The sequence below is a fragment of the Pavona decussata genome, unplaced genomic scaffold, assembly GCF_977016875.1.
Source record: "Pavona decussata unplaced genomic scaffold, jaPavDecu1.1 SCAFFOLD_6, whole genome shotgun sequence".
In the NCBI taxonomy this organism is placed as follows: domain Eukaryota; kingdom Metazoa; phylum Cnidaria; class Anthozoa; order Scleractinia; family Agariciidae; genus Pavona; species Pavona decussata.
In genome coordinates this window covers 2,225,351-2,237,129 of record NW_028145430.1, presented here as the reverse complement: position 1 = coordinate 2,237,129, position 11,779 = coordinate 2,225,351, and the positions used below count along the sequence as shown (strand labels likewise).

At 36.3% G+C, this 11,779-nt stretch overlaps 1 protein-coding gene across 1 annotated transcript in view; it reads left to right on the top strand.

Moving 5' to 3' along the window:
- The first annotated feature begins 1,233 nt into the window (after positions 1-1,233).
- LOC146489135 (uncharacterized) overlaps positions 1,234-11,779 on the top strand; it is a 28,700-nt gene continuing 18,154 nt past the window's right edge. The window contains exons 1-5 of the mRNA XM_085106384.1: positions 1,234-1,668; positions 3,545-3,639; positions 4,909-4,959; positions 5,091-5,177; positions 5,928-6,014. Of these exons, the coding sequence (XP_084962510.1) occupies positions 1,329-1,668; positions 3,545-3,639; positions 4,909-4,959; positions 5,091-5,177; positions 5,928-6,014 (660 nt within the window). The 5' untranslated portion in view covers positions 1,234-1,328. The remainder of the gene's footprint in view (positions 1,669-3,544; positions 3,640-4,908; positions 4,960-5,090; positions 5,178-5,927; positions 6,015-11,779) is intronic.

The following is an 11,779-nucleotide window of genomic DNA, read 5'->3' as shown; positions in this document are numbered from 1 at the left end:
AATTTCTTTCAGTTACTGCAAAAAAGGCGAAAACGCGTAAAGCTTGAATACCTTAAAGTAAACTTCTCAGTACAGTTCGAGCCTGTATGCGGTCACTCTCGGGGAATGGCTTTAATGACTGCTTAATACAGGTTGCGCGAAATACATTTGAAACACAATAAAAATACCATGTCATTTCACATTACCGGGTAGCGAAATGTATAGTTTATACACAAAAGCGGTCACTTACTCAATTCATTAAGAAACTGCAAAGATAAAATGGTATGACAAAGGAGAATAGAAGTATAAAAAGCGAACTAATAAAACGTTAACACCAAGATCCTAAAGTTAGTGGGTCGTTAGACTCAGACTATTCGTTACTGATATTTTAGGTGGTTTCCTTTTACGAAGGGACTGTTTGAAACAGGTTGAGACAATATAAACAGCTCGTTAGGGATTTAAATTAAGGCTGACCGCGATCGCTTGAAAACGGTGGCCTCCTAATAAAAGTAAAAATTACAATAATTAAAAGAAGTAATTTTGGGACTTTGAAAACTGACCGCCTAATAGAGAGTGACCGCTTGATGCGGTGGTGCTTAATACAAGTTCAACTGAAATTATCCCTTTTCTTGCTTCACCCTGGGGTGGGGTGAAAAGCAAGTTCTGCCCACCGCCTCCGTTCCCCATATAGCATCAAGATCATTAAAATTAAAACACTGAAACTTGGAGGGTATATTGTTCACTAAAAGTTGTTGCCTTCGAACTCAGCAAATATACAAACAAACAGACAACAACAACAACAAAAAGAATAATAAAAAAAAAACATAAAATAAAATAAAGTAACATGCTATCGAACGATATCGATTCATTTTAATCGAAGAAGTCAAATCTCTTATGATTAAAGAAGTCATCGCCGATTTATAGTCAATTTATCCTGTTTATGTCGCATATCCGACCAAAACAATCAAAGTTAATGTGTGAAAATAAAAAAGAGTCAGTGCTGCTCACTCTCTTTTGCCTTATTGGCCAATGGAAGTACTGATGTAATCATGTGGAGCTCCTTGTTGCCGATTGTTATCGAGCGTAAACGCCATTTAATTGATATGTTGCTGCATGCACGGTTTATTGGAATTGTTTCGGAATATTGGTTATGAACTGCTTTGAACACAATGACAGGCTAAGTGTTCAAGTACAAAGAACTTGCCCAGGCGGAACCTTAAAGAGTGTTATTCAGTAAATAGCTGCACACGAAATTGCAAACTGCGGAACATTCACGAATTTGTAAGGGAGCTTCGCTGAAGACGTCAAGCTTCCTTTGCTGTCAACAGAATAAAAGTGGACTAGCCAAGATGCAGGCTCCTGGTGGAAGAATTGTCGTAAATCCAGCATTCCAAGACTGGATTTACGAAGATGACAAGCCAAATGCGGTGACTCCCGTGAAAAGACAAATTACGTATCATGTAGAAGAAGAAATAGGACCAAAGACCACTAGGGATGATCCATGGCAACAAGCAGAGCCACAGGGTAGCTACGACTACGGCAAAACTGTCACCAATCATGGTTCAAGTCGCGCGTTATTGACGTTAGTGAGTCTTTTGTGCTTTCTGTCAATCGCTTCTGTCTTACTGACTCTTTTGATGTTCTTTGGAAAAATCGCTTATAAATGTGGTTGTACTGACGAACAGTTAGGTAAGCTAACTTTATTGAAGGCTAAAATATAAACATAATTTGGTATTTTTACTCTCTCATACGTATGACATCAGCGAATTGTAACAAAGTGAAATTCTTTGGTTTCCGTTATTTACAGTTATTTTGGAGGCGCGGTGGTTTAGTGGTGTTAGCTGCTGTGATTTTACATCTAAATGTCATTCCTTACTTAATCCACCTCTCCGCCATAGGGCTTGTTGTCGTTTCTTTTGTTTAACAAGAAATCTTGTTTTTACCAGAAAATTCTTAGATACATAACTTAACGAAATCCCCCCCCCCCCCCCCCCCCATCCCAGTCCTCACAAGCAAAAAGGAAAATCGGGAAACTTTTTTTGGCTTGGAAATAAACGAAAAACTGCATAGAAACTGCAGTCCTAAAAATGTGGCCATCGATTTTTGTCGGTATGTATTCCCTATAACTGATCATGATATGTTTGTTACTAAGTTTGGTTAGATACGTGTGGTTAAAATACAACAATGCAATCACGTAGTTATCTAAACAATTTCCTTTCTTTCCTGCCCGTATTGTTCTTTTATTCAATTGGTGTTACTCTAATCGTAACTTGTTTATTTGGTCTTTCTAGAAAAGTAGGTTATTTGCTCTATTATGTATGACATTTGCTTTATTATGTCCATAAAATAATACTGAAGACCTCCAAATAAAGAAATTCAGCTTTACTTTGTACACGATAACAATCTACAACGTGTGAGTACTCAGTATACACAGAATCCGCTATTTGTACATTTATTAAGTGAGTAATACATTAATACCAATATCGATTTTCAAACAGAAACTGATAAACGTGTATGAATTCGACATTCGACAGTGTATTGAATTTGTGCACGGATTCGGCCATCAGTTCAACTGCAGTACCCCTAGACGCGTTTTTAAAAACTCATGTCCCTGAACTCTAGCGGGTGTCGTCGAGGCGCCTTACTGTAGAACCTATGCAACTGTTCGAGTGTCACCCAAGCAAAGCATTTTCCTGTCCACTCGTGTATGTTATCAGGCCATAGTTTTTGTTGTTGTCTTGTGTTGTTTGCTTCAATTCTTTCTGTGTCTATGGTGATGGGGCGTTATTAAGTTGCAAAATTTAAATGACATTCTGTTGTCCTTTGCTTGTAAATCAGACCTGCGTGACGATCAAAAGAATGACTGCAATAAGAAAATAATAGCCTCCAACAGAGCAGTGCCTTTGTTTTCATTCCATAAGCTGTACGTTTTTTTTAAAGCGTGACGACACTCGTGGGAAAAAAAGTACTTTATTTACCTTTAGCATCATCCAGCTGGAGCAATTAAGTATGATACATAGATGCTCTAAGTTTCGCTGACTCGAGATCCACTGAATCACCGTCAGTATTGATAAAGAGCGGTGTCATAACGATAAGCTGTGCAACTGTGTGGTCCATGCACAGCCGACACAGAGAATATTCATTCAGCGAACAAACGGAAAAAAAAAAAGACTCACTGTTTTGTTAGGAGTTCATGAAATTGAGCAAAATATTTTATTGTTGTGACAATGCATGGCGAGGCACCCCTTTACCCCAGCACATTAAGTCATACGCGTCATTTTGAGAAATATCTTGGAAGTACAAAATTACGATGCATTGAAGCAAAAATCAGGATTTAAACTTTCACACCGCCTAACATGATGTTTTTCAAAATACGATCATAGAACCAAAAATATATATTAGATTTTTATTCAAAGCATAATTAAAATAATACATTCTCCAAGGCGCGGCGTCTGAATCTTTTTTTGTGGCAGTATTCTCACACATTGTCGGCCTGCTAAAAGTTGTGAAGGAATTTAAGACTTTAAGTTGCAATTAACATTGAGATGAATTGATCTTACTGTAGCTTCCATGAATGCTCTGGCAGCAAGTTCTGATAACGAGATATTGGACAGAGTGAAGACTCTTGAGGAGAATATGACAAGCCTACGGCAGGATTTGGTGAGCAAACAAGAGCTATTATTTCCTGCTGTTAATGACTTTCTAACTACGGAACAACTGGTCACACATCTAGATCAATATTCAATAAATTATTATCAATGAATTTCTAGCTTTCCTTTGCATATTTTCGATGACATTTTTGCATTGTTACCATAACTAGGAACTGAATGTACATAACGTCAAAATATTGCTCTAAGGACAATTTGAAAATTCCTGAATTTTGGGTTTCCCCTAATTTGTCCATTGAACATTTGCATCACCGGTCTGTAGAACATTTTACAAGAGGAGCTTTTTGTCGGACTCAGAATGTTAACAAAACAAAACATGGATAAGGCGTGGGAGATCTCGAGCCACCCATTTTTACTGCATTATGTTTACGTGAACCAGTCGAAGGCGGTGATGAGATCTTTGGGCAGGTGCTCGGCTGGTTCCCATGTATTCTCACTCGGAGAGTAGTTCTTTAATAGGCTGTAGTACTCCACTTTGCCTCCCTTAACTTGATGAAAGTCAAAAATTAGCCTGAACTTTCATTAGGCTGAGGCTTAGAGCTGCAAAGGTACTGCCCTTTCCCCACCCCCTCAAAAACAAGATCAAGTGCAATTTAGTCCCATGGCAATGACACCTCAAGGCTAAGGAATTTCTGAGCCTTTTGTGAGGAACGCATTCTGCCCTCCCCCTCTTTCCTTAACTGTGACTTTTAAGACTCTTCAAGACTCTCCTTCCCAGCAGTGGTATACTAAACTTCCGAGATCTGTGTTCTTAGTTTCGCCAACTTAACGTCTGGCAGATACATAGAATGAGACTTCACATGACGTGGTAATGACATTATTTTTTTATGAATTGACGCCATCCTTAAAGCGGTCGTTCGAAAACTTCAGAGAATCGCCAAACGTGATTGATCGACTTATCAAAATCTATAAAGAAACGTTAAAATGTGATGCAAATGTGTAAATTCAACTTGATTACTTACGAAATAAACTCAAAAAGAACATGGCAACCAGACTGTGGTTGCCATAGAAACATAAATCCACATAACAATGACACGTGATTCAAAATATTCGCAGCTACTTTTCAGGAAAATATAGTTTAAAAGTTTTTGAAGCTACAAATGTTTGAACTTAGCGCGGGCTCTTTCTTCCCTCTAACTCCCCACCCTTTCCTGAATAAGATTTATAAATCAATTAAATTTTATCTTGATTTAGCCCCTGTTGATGAAACATTCAATAACGTAACTAGTTTTCTTTCTTTTTCTTTTTTTGTTTTGTATAGTTCATGAAAACAAAGGAGCTAATAACTCTTCAAGCCAGTTTAGCGAGTGAGGTATGTTGAAAAACAACGCGGTCTTGGCTAGTGCCTTCTTCGTTTGTTTTACAACCAACTCTGAATGTATTAAGGCTGAAATATCGGCTACTGCTCAAGCATGCCTACTATTGTTTCCATTTCTCATATAGCTAAATGACACTGCTAAAAAACTTCAAAGGACAGAAAACAGCATCTTCGATCGCATCACGAATATGAGCTCAATAATCCTCGACAAGGTAAGACAGTAAACATAATTATCCTTACTGCTTCTCAGATTTACAGATCTACGCCAGTTCAGTCTCCAAAAAATGTTCACTGTGAAATACTTCTTCAATATTTTATGGATAAATATGATACTTCTCAGGATGATTGAGTTGCAATTTCCAAATAATCCTATAGCTTATAAGGTATCACAAAATTTTAATTGATTTCTTTAATCAAAATAATCATAAACTGAAAAGAAAACATAGTACGGAAACTTAAAAATTAAAAAAGGTTTTTTTTTTAATTGTTACGGTGCCTTCAATTTTAAAGTAATGAAAAAGGCTAACTATACAGCTGGGGTTGTATAGAGCATGTTTATCGAATATGTCATCAAGCATTTCCTAGCTTACTCTGGGAATAGACGCAGTGATTAAATTTAACAATCACCAGATGATTTTGAATTATTCCATATTTTTTAGGGTCAAAATGGTGGGAATTTCAAAATTTAAAACATAAAGATCGTTTCGAAGCAAAAATGCCATCACATTGCCACGTTTCATGTTTTTCCATTATACATTTAAAATAAAAATAAAAAGAAAAAAAAGTGTTTAGATGATCCCTTTTGAAGCCAGCTGACTCGGCGTGACTCTAAACTTTTACATGGAGCTATTGTTTATGATTATGTAACATCCTTGAAGCATCATTAATTAAGGAGCTTTATCTAACATGCCTGTCGCGGCTAAATGTCCTTTTTATATATTTTTCGATTTATGAATCTGTAGTTAAATGTAACGGAAGTTGAACTCCTAGAACGTGATAACAATTTGGCGTCCTCATTGGGTGAAATACGGAAGAATCTTACGACAAAGGTTAGTGGTTAATTACTGGCCTTTAAAGGGCCCTAGTCAGCCACACCTTTGTTTTTGTTTATATGCGAGAGTTTGGCTATTATATTTTATTCGAAGCATGTGGAAATGAACGAAATCACTGTGAAACTACTAAAGATAATCAAACATACTTTCAGGAACACAACTTACAGTAAAGTAATAAGATTTCGCTTCACCATGTAATATCAATAATTTCGATGGCATCGAAAATGGCGGAGGCTGACTAGGGTCCTTTAATGGTAAAAATTGCCGGTCCCTATTAAAGAACAACAACAAAAACAACAACGAATATTTGTATCAGGGGCAAGAAAGGATAGGTACTCATGGAAACAAACGGTTACAATGTTCAAAACAAGGTTGGCCATGGGGTAAAATGCCGATGCATGATAGATTAAAAAAAAATGACCGTAAAAAGACAAAATATACAAGTATGAAGAAAACAATTAAGTGTTGCGTCTGTTAACGCCCTTAATTTTAACAGTATTGCCTTATTGCCTATTAGCTTAACCCTATCTGGACCGGCATTTTCTTTTTTTTCTTTTTTTGATCTCCTTCCCCCTCCCCCTTTTCCTTATCCCCCCTTCTTAACTTCGTAAGTATAAAGCCTATGGCAATGGGACTTGGAGGATAGTAGTTTTAGAGTTCCATAACGAGAAGTTATGACATCATACGATGCCGTAATTACATCACGATTTCAAAATAGCGGCCACCCTGGAGTTGGTCATTTCCCCGAGCTCAGTAAACCTCCAAATTTGACCGTAAGTGATTAAAATAAAAAACAACAACAAAAAAACAAACAAAACAAAACCAAACAAAACAAAAAAAATACCAACAACAACAACAACAACAACAACAACAACAAAAAACACAAAAAATATAAAAAATGAAATTTAATGCCTGGAATCTCACGATTTCTGAAAAACCTGCCAGTCACAACTTGGTCGCCATGGTAACATCCTATTCAGTGAATCGTGGTCTACACTACCAAAACTTTTGCTACATACATTTCTGAAACATAAGCTACAAGCGTTCAAAGTCGGCGCAGGCAGAATCCGCTCCCCTGACTAGATAGGGTTAGGACGAAATATCCCTCTCTGGCTTTTCGAATTATTGGTTTTCAGATGACATCATAAAAAAACTGAAATTGATAACTAAACACAATTTTGGGTTTTTATCTTCATCACATGTAAGAAAATCTAAATTTCCATCGGCTTGCTTGTTTTCAGCTGGATAGCATTCTTTGTTTTGAAAATAGAAAAGTTTGAATTTTAGATTTTTGCGCAGTGCGTGACAGAAGGATTGCTGTTCTAAACATGTCACGTACATGAAAACATCGATTCACCTCGTGTTTTTCTTAGGTCTGATAAGCTAACATGTAATAGAAGCGATAATGTCAATGTGTGAAAGTTCAGCAGAGAGAAGGAAGGCTTTGAAATAGCCAAGGTAAAGTCCAGATGTTTTTGCTGGTTTCCGGCCGCCATGTTGGTGCCCATCAGACGGGGCACCAATATGGTACATTTTCTCGAATAACTTAATTAGGAGATATCGCACAGCCCTGTGGATTTCACATGTTGTGCATGTATCACTCTTCTACAACATGTCAATTTCTTGACTTTGTCTATTGAATGGTTGAGGGTTTTATTTTTTCACTTGCGTGACGATGTGTGAGGTGAAAACCACCTATACTATACTTGAAGGATGAAGGGGTGACTCTTCATATTAGGAACGTCTGTGTTAATTGTTGTTACGAATGGTTCTCTTTCCGCTTCTCTCCTTTTCACCCTATGTAGCTAGACAAGGAAGTTGGTTTCTACCCGTGGAGACTTTGAACCCACATATATTTGTTTCAATATTTGAGCAAACACCGTGAATTACTTCGTAAATTTTTCAGAAACCTATCTGTAAACAATTTGGCGGGGTTAGTGTTGGTATTGAGTTTGATGTGACCACGGCAACCAAGTTTGAGAGACATGTTTTCAAGAACATTGAATTTTCCTGCTTTAAGTAAAGACAAAATTGCTTTTCTTACAGTAACGTATGTTCTTAGCTCATTATAGTGTTTGTCTACTGCTTTTTTTTAATTACTTTTCATCCAATTTTGAGTGCTTACTGAAGTTTAAGATAACCCAGAAATCCAAGATGGTGAACCCAAGATGACCGCCGTTTGACAATCATGACACAATAACCAAGTCAAGTGCCATTTCCCTCCCAGTCTACTTAGGGTTGATCACTGTTTGAAAATCTCATCGTACTACCGTATCAGACCACTTATGTATCCCTGGAAACTCAATCGACTTCCTTCATTAAGTCCCACTTGAGCTCGCGAATTCAGACTGAGACAGCATTCGAAAGGCCAGAGAGGGTGAATCTTCTTAATTTATTGTCTTTCATGAGTGATATCTATGGAAAATTAATGGCCCCCATGCCCCAATTTGGTTTATTCTTATGTGGTAAATTCAAATAAATTTTACGTACGATTACTTTAGATAAATGAAACAGTTACACAGTTGAGGAACACGGAGAAGAAGCTGGAAAACTCCATAGACAACACCAACGAGACCATACACAAAAAGGTTAATTGTACTGCTTATTTTTTTTGTTCTACATTAATTTATATTTTTATGCTAACGTATTCACCCATAATTCAACTCTTACCAGAAAAGTTGGAGTCAGTTGTAGGATGCCCAGCTTATCCTCATAAAATGGGAAAAAAAAAGGGGGGGGGGGGGGGGCGTATTCGACGTGATCCATTAATAGATAGATGGACAGATAGACAAAAAAACAGATAGATCGTTAAGGGGAAATTTAAAAAAAAGTACAAAGAAGCAAGTTATTAAACGATGGATTCAGTGTAATACCGGTTGCTAAAAATCGGTGATTTCGAGTATTTAGACGAGAAATAATTAAAAAATAAAAATTGAAATTAAAAAGTGACGGATAAAAATACCCAGTCATAAACACTGCTCTCTGAGGTTTTCCGCTTTATTTTTTTTTAATGAAAGACCATACATTTTAATACGTTATCGTTCTTTTTCAGATTGATCAAAATTATCTTACTTTAAACGACAAAATCAACAGTACAAAGATTCTGCTTCAGGAAAGCGCTGATAAGCTGAGAAGAGCCGTTACTGAAGTAAATTACACAATAATTGCAAAGGTAGGGTATTTGAGAGTTATATAAATAGGATCGACAGAGAATTTTGTCTAAATTTTATATAAATAGGATGTTATATAAATTTTATAAAATAGGATTTATATAAATAGGATTTTATTTAAATTTTATATCAATAGAATTATATATAAATAGGATCGACAGAGAATTTTGTCTCTTCGTTATATCTCCGTCTTTGATAAATTCCAACAATTAAAATATGACATGGAAAGATTATCCGTGGAATTCAAAATGTTAAGCCATCTGCTGCACCTTAGGGAAACATAAAACAAACTCCTGACAAACAAAAAACAGAAACAAACAAAGAAAAGCACTGCTGTCCTGAGAGCTATACTGAAGTAATAAGTATCAGACCTCCTTTAAGATATCATTCTCCATAGAAATCGTTTCCCAACCATATTGTACATAGAATTCTTATCGGTACATTTGGTTCTTTTAATATGAACTTTTCTTTGTTGCGGAATGTTATTGTTTTTATTACAGCAAATTTAAAATAATCATTAACGGCATAAACGTAACTTATAGTCCAGCCCCGTATCTTGTATAGAGGAAATCGAGGCAGTTTCTTTGATACAAATGTCTAAGTTCAGACAAACTGAAGGCATTTTGAATGAAGTTGAATGAACACTTAGACCATTTGATTGAAAAGATTTCAAGGAAATAATTTTGAATAGATTTAAAACATGGTTTTTGTTTATTTAAGATTGAGTTGAAACACTCGACCTTTCAGAAAACTCTAGTTTTTCGTAACAATTTAATTCGAATTTCTGGGTCTCGTTGAGACCTTTCGAAACAAAAACAGATATTTCACCGAAACAAAACGTTGGGTGTCCTTAATTTAGTACTCAAAGAATCCATGGTCAGCAGACATTGCTGACATCTCTTTTTAACGCGCAAAGGTGCCTGTTTAGCTAACCTGATTGTATTTCTTCAATCGTTTTGCTTTCGTTCGTTTCTTGCAAGAATTCAGTAGGCAGTTTCATGTCTCTTCAAATGTTATCTTGGGCGTGTTAGTTTTGTTGCTCGTGAAAGTATTTAACAATTGGTTTACCTAAAGGGATATCGTGTCAAAGCAATTATTGAAAGACTAAGCGTTACAAATGAATGAAGAAACCCTTCATACTTCTCTGTCAGTAAAAAAGTTGATTGGTCGAGAATAGGCATATGCTTTGAACGCGTATTTTTAAAAATGGGCACTGTCACGGCCAATTATCTGTGTTTTGGTAAAAATTCTCAAATGTTTCACAAAATAACTTTTTTCTAACACCAAATTGCTCTTAGAGCACCGAGAATATAACACTAAGGGATTTCTCCTGGAAAGAACAAACTATCGTTGCCTTTTTTTGGTAATTTCTCCAAAATACACATTGCACAGCAAAAACTTTCAAAGAAATGGCCAATTCTTTCAAGTTAGAATCCATTTCAATCCTGACTATCAGCAGCCAAAGATTATAAATACTGTGCATTAATAGGGTAATTGTTAACAAAACTGAACCACCATTTTGACGTTCCTATAGATACCGATATGGTTTTTGGTCATTCAAAATGACACTAAAAATAGGTGACACTGTCTCTTTGATTGGAAGAAACGTTTTTCACGTGTGGAGAAGTTGTTTCGCGAATCTAATCGAGTTTTTCACGGGATCATTTTCGTCGAATAAGCCTCAGTATTTCTGTAGTTTAAAAAAAAAAATCGATTTTGTCGTTCATTTGTTCATTAGAATGGGGTAATTAGATTTCCCTGATAGTTTTATTTTTTTAATGAAAAACTATACATTTAAAAAAAAAGTACTCTCTTATGGTTCTTTTACAGGTCGATCATAATTATGTTAGTTTAAAAGAAGAAATCAATGGTACAAAGATCCTACTTCAGGAGGAAGATAAAAAGCTTAGTAGCTCTCTTACTGAAGTAAATGATACACTGAACGCAAAGGTGGGATGTTGAATGATGTGAATAACATCTTAATGAGTCACTTTCTTTAAGGCGTTGTTACGCTCGTCAATTTGTCTCGCAACTTGTTTCGCAATTTCGTTACGCCGTCGCAACGCAAGTTCGGCACGAAATGTAGCGTAGTGTAACATGGCTATTGCCCTGCAATGAACAACATGCCTCGCAATTTTTTTGTTCCAGTCTCTGTTTCGCAACAGTTCCGACAAAAAAACAACTACAAAAACAAATTGCGAGACATGTTAATTTTATGCCAAGTTACGCCTGGCAACAATTCGCTCAACTTGTGTCCCAATAACATTGCGAAACAAGATGCAAGGAAAATTGCCTATTGTATGACCGCCCTAAGGTGGCTCTTGAGGGTTTTACAAATCAGGTAGGCGAATTATAAGTTACCATGGAAACAGTCTCCTCCACAAAGAGGACTTCTAGAGTCCAGTTTTTGCCAATTATTTCGAAAATTAATACGGCGACCTATCGTTTAACATTTATCGTTTGAACAGTTGGAGGTCCTTTTTATAGAGCTGTCCTGTTGCCATAGTAACTGTTATGACGTCAGTAGTAATGACCATCAGCTGCGTTACAAAGATGTTTATAGTTTGTCCACATGATAAGATATATTTTTCT